The sequence below is a fragment of the Mus pahari genome, chromosome 18 (genome assembly GCF_900095145.1).
Source record: "Mus pahari chromosome 18, PAHARI_EIJ_v1.1, whole genome shotgun sequence".
Taxonomy (NCBI): Eukaryota; Metazoa; Chordata; class Mammalia; order Rodentia; family Muridae; genus Mus; species Mus pahari.
This window is the reverse complement of record NC_034607.1, coordinates 41239101-41247992: the sequence shown is the minus strand read 5'-3', so window position 1 is coordinate 41247992 and position 8892 is coordinate 41239101. Positions and strand designations below refer to the sequence as shown.

Below are 8892 nucleotides of genomic sequence, written 5' to 3'. Positions count from 1 at the left end.
CACACACACACACACACACACACACACACGCACACACACACACACACACACACTCTGGTTCTAACACAGTGCAGCTACCCAGGCACATGAACCGTCCAGACAGCAAGGAAAATTAAGGCATTCTCCTCCTTGAAACTTTCTTGGGTTTTGTTTTATTAATTGATCTATTACAAAAAATTTTTTCTCCAGAATGTAAAGAGACCTTTGCAAGAAGCCTTCATGTAATAAATACATCATCCAGCATTAGAAATTATCACCTCGCAGCTGATCCTGAGCTACCACACCTCCACCCACTGGATTTTGTGGTTCAGATTTCAGACACCATACACCTTCACAGATGCCACTTTGCTGTGGTCTCCCCCCAAAGCCGTAATCAGAGCCCCTGGAACACAAAGCTATCCTTTTAGACGTCTCCTCAGCACTAACATTTTCCTAATGACCCTATAACGCATCTTTGATTGATTATTTATTTGCAGTGTGTTTGAATGGTGACAAAAGTGTAATCCAATTGTTGGGAATGACTAATGAGTTTCTTAATTTTTTTTTTTATATAAACTACAATTTCTCTTCCCTTTGCTTTTGTTGTGGGTTTTTTATATGTTTGTTTCTCTGCTTGACAGGCACTGTTTTATTGAAATGTCACTCAATAACCTGGTATTTCCCCCACCCCACCCCCAGCCTTGAATGTCTGAACTGCCATTACTCTTATCAGATCACATCCATACTGTGGCCTCTTTTGCTGTTGCTGTGTTAAAATTCTTCAACCCCAGGGAGTTGTTTTGGTGAGTTCATCATGGCAGGGAAGTGAGAAGGCCCAGAGCTTGAAGCAGTTGTTCACAACACATCTACCATCAGGACCAGAGAGTAATAATTGCACATTACTTCTCAGGCCCCATTCTCCATTTATTCAGATCAGGATCCCGGCCAGAGATTGGTACTACCCATATCTCACCTCTATTAGGCACTCAAGATAAACCACACAGACGTGCCCCAGGCCTGTTTCCCAAGTAATTCTACACCCCTCCCAGCTACCAACTAGCTCCAACTTTTAAATATATGCCCAAGTCCCTCGCCTTCCTCCCTTTCAGCAGTGCTCCCTAACTTCAGAAGTGCTCCCTTCGTTCAGCAATGCTCCCTAAATTTCAGCAGTGCTCCCTTCAACTGCTTGTAAATATGAACTTAACTACCCACTTCTAAGCAGTGAGAGTTTGTGGCATTAAACACTACTGACTACAAAGTTACTCTGGCTTTCCCTCTACCCTCCTGGTCTGGGGTCACTCAGAAGTCAGCAGCAGCCATGTTGGAGGGCGCTGGATAGCTCTGTGGGGGTCCTGTGTTGGAGTGGAGGCTTCCTATCAGCAACCTTGGCATTGAGTCCCCCTGGCAGTAGACACCTCAGTATCAGGCAAGCCTTCAGGCGATGGCCACCCCCTACTCATCGCTTGTCTGCCACATCGGGAGAGGCGTAGCCAGAGCTCACAGCTTTAGGCCTACAGAATTCCTGACACACACACTGTCCATCAAGATATGGTTGTTACCCAGGCTGCTGAGTTACAAAAGATAACTGATACACCAGGCCCTGGGACCATTGCCTCTCTGGACACGCCCTCCTCAGTTCTGCATGCCCAGGTTCGCTGCCTTCCCAAGTTCACAGACTGTCTTCTCCAGAGAGCACTCCAGGATTCCACCTTCTCAACATGCCAACAGCTGGAAACAACTGCTTCTTCCTTCAAGTGTCTCTAAGGAGCATGGTGGGTATCCTATTCAATGTCCAATTCCCTAAAACCAACTCAGCCAAAGGTAAAACCAAGCTGTACAACAGCCCTCTGCCGAATCTAATCTACTAATGCACCTGCTCCCACAGGGTCCCCACAGGGTCCATGTCATCTAAACAAAACGGTTTTATCAAACTAAGCTGTTCTTCAACCTCTCCAGGCACAATCTAGCCTTAAAACCTCTGCCCAACCCTTTGTATTAATATTTACAAGGCTCTTGCCCTCTCCTCCCACAGGCCTTTGTTTAACCATCACCCCTAGGGCTTTGTCTAATAACCACCCCCACACACCTCAAACCCTCCCAGCTTCCCTGGACACTATCTGCACTAACCACAGCCAACAGATATTGCACAGCACTGTGCATTAGTCCTCTGTCCTCTGCCCTCTGTAGACTGTGAGCTCCCAAAAAGAGTACGTTTGTTCAGGTGCCACCCTTGCTGCGAGGATAAAGTCTCCCTATACAGATGAACTAAATGAAAACTGTTTGAACCCATGATCAAGACTTAATAAATACTTCAGATAGTGGCTACAAAGGGGTTTCTTTTCAGCGTTTTATACAATTTTATGTCTGCAGTAGAGCATTTTAAAACGTCTTAATATGTAACCTTCTTGACTTTGTTACTATAAAAAGTCAATAAGAGGTTCCAGGTTGAACACGAAACTTGGAATAATCTAAATCTATGTTCACAGGTCGTGGTCATTTATATTTAGTTCTAGAATACACAAGCCATGTCACCTCACAAGTCCACACCCGATCAAGAGGCAGTTCTGATTGGGATTCAGCAGCTGCGGACTCCAGAGCTGCCTACCTGACGATTCTGCTTTCACAGAAACCAAATCCCAGGTGGAATCGAAGCTATCTCTTCTCCTCTAAATTACAATGTCTACTCTAAAGAAGGATGCACTTAAAAGCTACTCCTTTAACATTATCTGGCAGATGTTTTTTGCAAACAAACCCCTAGTGGTCTGAGGGTCAGAGTGAAATGGTAGCAGGCGACAGTCAAGTTGACTTACATTTCTTGTAACTTGTTTCACGGTTTACATGAGTAATAAGGCTAGACAAAAGTCATTAACAACACACTGTAATCTGACTCTTGGTCTCCAAAGCAGAATTCAAGTCAGTATTATTTTTTGTTCTGAAGATCAGACCAAAGCTAGCAGGGAGATGTCTAAGTATGTCATAAGTCATTCCAGGGACACAGTGACATCTACATTCTAGCACCAAAATAGTCACAATTGACCTCAGGAGAAAGGTGAGTCAGTTCATCCAGACCACGGCCTGGTTTTTTTACAAGTTACGAGTGACTGTCACGTGTTTGAAATGGCTGTTAAATTGCCTTCTAAGCATGTATAGACCTGGGATGCTCTCAGAGTGGACCGGGGAACCTTCTTTCTCCAGTGTTCAGTAGTCAATGCAAAGATTAATAACTGGACAGAGAGCCAAGAATCAGTGACCGGGAGTGCTCAGCTGTAAACAGGACATCTTTTTAAATTCCTCCACTTGGTACTGAGGCTCAAGGGACACAGAAGAGCAGGTGGAAATATTGTAAGAGCTGGAGAATGGGAAGGACCAGTGTGTGTCTTCCAGGCTTGATGGGGCTGGTGCACACAACCATGCTTGCCTGCACAGGGACAAACCAACCAGCAAACTTTCCAGCATAGGCTGGGGAGATCTCAAGGCCCCCCACCCCTTACCGAGGAGCCACTGGCAGCTGAGAACCATTCTCTGTGTGGGAGACCAGGGGTGGGCCACCTGGGCTCCAGCGGATGGCTCTCTGCCTCTGTGCAGATGAGCAGCACTAATTGAATTTAGTACAGTTATTTAGAAAGAAAGCAGGGGAGGAAGAGGAAGGAGGAAGAGGTCAAATTGGGAGGGAGACATCTTAAGGGAGAAACGGTCCAGAGGAAAATGGGAGATGGATATGATCATATTTTACCATATACTTGTATGGAATTCTAAAATGATTAAAGATATAAACTTTTTTTTTTTTTTTTTTTAGAAAATAAAGAAAAAAGTTTGGGAGATGGCTCATTTAGTAAAGTGCTCGCTGGGCAAACCTGAGGACCCAAGTTCGATCCCCAGTATCCACATCAAAACCAGACACGGCACAGCACACTCATCATCCCAGAGCTGGGGGGGGAGGGGGGAGTCAGAATATACATGCATGCATACATGCATACATACCTATCTACCTACCTACATACATTCATATATGGCTGGGTATATACCTTTAATCCCAGCACTGGGGAGGCTAAGTCAAGTGGATCTCTGTGAATTCAAGACCAGCCTGGTCTGGGGGGGGGGGGGTTAGGGAGGAGCTGGGGAGTCGGTTGTAGAGAAAGACATCTGACATTGACCAGTTCTACACAGGTGACTATACATGCACACATAACACTCTCGCGCACAACTGATAAGCATGAGTGAGAAAAAAAAAATCTAAATTGCATTTTGTAACCTGCGATTCAAATGTCAATTCATAACTGAAGGGATCTGGGGATGCAGTTAATGTCGCCTGTCGTCCATGCTTTGGGGCTGCAGTGGCACATCCAAGCACAGAAAGCATCTGCCCTACAGAGTGGACAATACAGTCTCCTCCTTCACAGAAATGTTTGCCAAGCCCTTCCTGAAGGATGAGCGCTGAGACGCGATGACAGAAACACCGTCAACTCCTCAGACTGTGAACAGGTCACCCACTCTAAAGCCAACTTTTCTCCTCTGTAAAATGGGCTTACTTTCTATTATTTCGCACCCACATTCTGGACTCATCGTGACTTATAAAGTGGTGACTCGTTTGACATTTCCAGACTAGTGCCTGGCACAGGGGAAGCTCTGAGGAGCTGTTAGGTGTCACTTAGAGATATAAAATGTGTTATCAAAACCATCAGGTTTCTACCTAGCCCATGACAGAACAAGAAGAAACAGAAGAAAGAAAAAAAAAAAAACTGAGAAAAATAAGAGAAGTACTTGGGAGGGAAGAGAAAGGAGAAAGCTTGAAGAGAGAGAGACCAGGTCTGTAGACCCAGTAGGTGGTCAATCCCAGTGAGGAGTATTAATGGAGGTGGGCAGGCTTGTTAACAGATCAAATGACCTCTGCGGCTCAGTGAACACTAATCACCACATGGAAGTGCTGTCTCCACTGGGAAATGCCTTCTAAATTCCAAGCAAGTGACTTACAAATGAACCCAGGTCAAGTCGCTTTTTAAGCTGGGGGCTTCCTGTATTTGACATTCCTAATGCAAACGACAAGTGGTCGCTGCAGTAACTTCAGGGTCTTATTATCCATGTGTAGTTGCTCATTAAGAGGAGACAGACAAGGGCCCCTCTTCGGGCTGCTTGTCACGAAAGTCATGGGAGGTCAGGGACAATTTTTTTCTTATCCCTGAGTTCCTATCGTATTCAGTGCTCCCTAAGAGTAACGGGGGTGGGGGGTGGGGGGACAAAGTCCCCATAAATAGAAAGCAACTTCATTCACCAAAAAAACGGGCCTGCATGGCAGCTGAGAGGCAGGCATTTTGTGGCTGAGACTGAGGACTACCTCCTCACGCTCCGAGGCAAAGCTACAGCCCTACGGCTCCCGCCATCCTTAAAAACTGCATACACATCTCTCTCTTTTTTTTAATTATTGTTTCAGGACTCTAAATCACCCCCATCCCCCAAGAGAACTATTTTTAAACTCTTTCTTTAAAAAATTCTTTTATTTCAGAGGTGATGAGGATTTTGCACGCATGTATGCCTATGGTACATGTGGATGCCTCTGAAGGCTTCAGATCCCCTGGAACTGGAGTTAGCAGACAGCTGTGAGCGAGCACGAGGGTGCAGGGAATTGACTCCCATAAGTTCTCTGGAAGAGCAGCCAGCACTCCGAACTGAGGAGCCGGAAATAAGAATTCTTAAATGTACAACTCCACAATCAGACAGCTATGTTTACTGTTCCCTCCCAAGCCTGATGCCTTATAATCCTAGCCGCACTACGGTTGCTTACGGTAAAGTCACTCATCAAGTAAGTACCTTTAAGACTCTTGATGCGTGAGTCTGACATGGAGGCTATGGAGATGGAAGAAGGATACTGTGGTACAAGAGATTCTCTGTAAATGTGTTACGGAGAGCGGCTTAAAGCAGTGTGTTCAGGAGCAGCTAATGTGCATATAGACCAGAAGGAAGTTGAAAACACTCACTGAGGATGTATCTGCTGGGAGAGTCCCATTGATGGCTTTGGCTTGAGGGTCAAGGTCATCTGGGCCACCGGGCTGACCCTGGGCAAGGTGTCACCCTTCTTGGTTGACGTATGCTTTGCTGCTTGCTCAAGGGGGGCCCACGAGGACCCAGGATTCTGCCCTCCAAAGGCTGGTGGCACGGTGTCCTGGGCAGTTGTGATCTCGCAGGCTTTGCCCTTTGTCCCTGGCTTGCACACACAGAGCTGAGGCCGTAGACACATCCCTCCGTTCTGGCATGGCGGAACACAGCTGGCTGCAGAAGACAACACAAGACACCGTCTTGAAGGAAGGCGAGTGGAATTTACTAGAACTTCCAAAGGGTTAGCTATGCAGCTAGATGCCCACCCGCAAGAAAACAGTGGTGGCGGTGGTGGGGACAGTTGATACCTGTTAGCAGCCTATGTGACAGGTATTTTACATGTGTGTATATATATGTACGAACAACTTGTAGGAACTGTTTTTAGCAGATATTTATTATGCCCATTTTTATGGATAAAGAAACAAATGCAGAGGTTAAGTGGCTTAACAAAGATCAAACAATTGTTAGGAAATAGAAGTTAGGGTCTGAATCCAAGTAAGCTGGAACCAAAGGGATCATTCTTAAACACCACATTATAATTGCCTTCCCAAAATACACCACAGGCTTAAAACAGTAAATATAGATATAGACATAACCTTAAGAAGGTATCCTGTGGTGGACTGAGTTAAAAAAAAAAAAAATGGCTGCAATAAGCCCCCAGGGAGTGGCATTATTAGGCGGTCTGGCCTGATGGGGTAGGTGTGGCCTCTTTGGAGGAAGGGTGTCACTGGGGATTGGGCTTGGCTGGTTCAGATGTTTTAAGTCAGGCCCAGTGTCTCTTCCTGCTGCCTGCTGATCCAGATGCAGAAACCTCATGCCTGCCTGCATGCCACCATGTTTCCCAACATGATGACAATGAACTAAACCTCTGAACTTTAAGCCAGACCCAATTAAATGTTTTCCTTCTAAGAGTTGCCATGGTCATGGTGTCTCTTCATAGCAATGGAAACCCTAAGACATATCCTGTCCCTCTTTTTGGCTTAAATTTAAAGTGTGTGTGTGTGTGTGTGTGTGTGTGTGTGTGTGTGTAGCAATAGGTATATGGAATATGAACATATGGATGGGTATATTTTATGGGTGTGTGTGTGTGTGTGTGTGTGTGTGTGTGTTTGTGTGAAAACACACATGCCTATGGAGAACAGAGAGTTATATTGGGAAGGCTTTCTCAATTGCTTTTCAACTTAGTTTTTTGAGGCCAGCATCTGCACCTAGAAGTTGTTGTTTCTGCTAGGGCGGTGCCCACAAACACCAAGGAATCCTGACTCCACCCTTCTGCGCTAGAGATGGGAATGGCATTGCAGGACTTTGTGATCATATCTGCCTTTTTGTGTGGAAGCCGGAGATTCAAATTCAAGGTCTTCATGCTTGCACAGAAAATGCTTTACCCTTAAATTAATTAAATTAAATTTTAAATTTTTATGTTTAAATACTTTTGCTAGGACTTGACCAAAAAGAGTCCCCAACCCCTGTGGGAAAAAAAAAGACTCTTCCACACACTTACAGGCTGTCAGAGCATCTCAGAGTTGTTTAGTATTTGGTCCAGCTCACTCTTTTTTACATAGAAGAGCAATGCCAACAAGGTTGTTCACCGTCTATCTGCCCACCAATCTGTTCAAACATCTAGTGGGCGCTATGCTACACCTAACCTCATGACGAGAAACACCCAACAAGGAACAAATTCTTCATCTCTGTCTGCTAGGATGTCTGATCTCTACATCCCCAGACACCAGACATGTGGCCAGGCAGAATTATAAAGCTAGCTGGACCGCGGTCAGGGCTAGTGGCTCCGAACGCAGGTGAGGGTCTCCAGGGGCTTTGAGGTCACTGACTTGAACTGCATTGTATCATGTCACAGGTACCACACACTTCTGCATTCATTGGAATTATCTTACTGCTGCCCCTTTGTTGATAGTCAGCTTTAGACTTAAGCCTTCGCCCTGAGACTGCAGTACCAAATTTGCTACCCAAGTCAGTGCCGGATCAATTTAATCCACTAAACAATCCTAAAAGAGATGAAAGACATTATAACTTAGTTAGGGTTGCTATTACGGCAAGGAAACACCATGACCAAAAGCAAATTGTGGAGAAAAGGGTTGACTTGGTTTACATGTCCATATCACTGATTGTCACTGAAGGAACTCAAGCAAGGACAAGAACCTGGATGCAGGAGCTAATAAAGAGGCCATGGAGGGATGCTGTTTACTGGTTTGCTCAGCCTGTTTCCTTATAGAATCTAGAACCACTAGCCTAGGGATGGCACCACCCACAATGGGCTAAGTCCTTTCCCCAACAAGCAGCGGAAAGAGTCAGATGCAGATATTTACACCCAACCAATAGACAGAAGCTGGTGACCCTGTGTGGTTGAACAAGGGAAAAGCTGGAAGAAGCAGAGGAGGAGGGTGACACTCTAGGAAGACCAGCAGTTTCAACCAACCTGGACCCCTGGGATCTCTCAAACCCTGGGCCACCAACCAGGCAGCATACATCAGCTGATATGAGGCCCCCAACACATATACAGCAGAGGACTGCTGGCTCAGGACTCAGTCAGAGATGATGTACCTAACCCTCAAGACTTGGAGCCCCAGGGAGTGGGGAGGTCTGATGGAGTGGGGGCTGTGGGAGGACATCCTCTTGGAGGCAGGAGGGGTGGAGGAAAGAGGTGTGGTATGTGGAACAGATGAAGGGTGGGCCGGGAGGGGGATAAAAATCTGGACTGTAAAAAAAGGCTAAAGAATAAAAAAGAAAAGAAAAAAGAAGAAAAGAAAGAAGAAAAGGCAAGGCAAGGCAAGGCAAGGCAAGGCAAGGCAAGGCAAGGCAAGGCAA

The 8892-nt window shown here is 45.8% G+C and overlaps 1 protein-coding gene across 5 annotated transcripts in view; it reads right to left on the bottom strand.

The window, feature by feature from the left end:
- Ltbp1 (latent transforming growth factor beta binding protein 1) overlaps nucleotides 1-8892 on the bottom strand; it is a 381029-nt gene that overhangs the window by 324015 nt on the left and 48122 nt on the right. For all 5 annotated transcript variants that reach the window (XM_021218313.1, XM_029531227.1, XM_029531226.1 and 2 more), the window contains exon 3: nucleotides 5952-6243. In XM_021218313.1, coding sequence (XP_021073972.1) covers nucleotides 5952-6243 — 292 coding nt within the window. The remainder of the gene's footprint in view (nucleotides 1-5951; nucleotides 6244-8892) is intronic.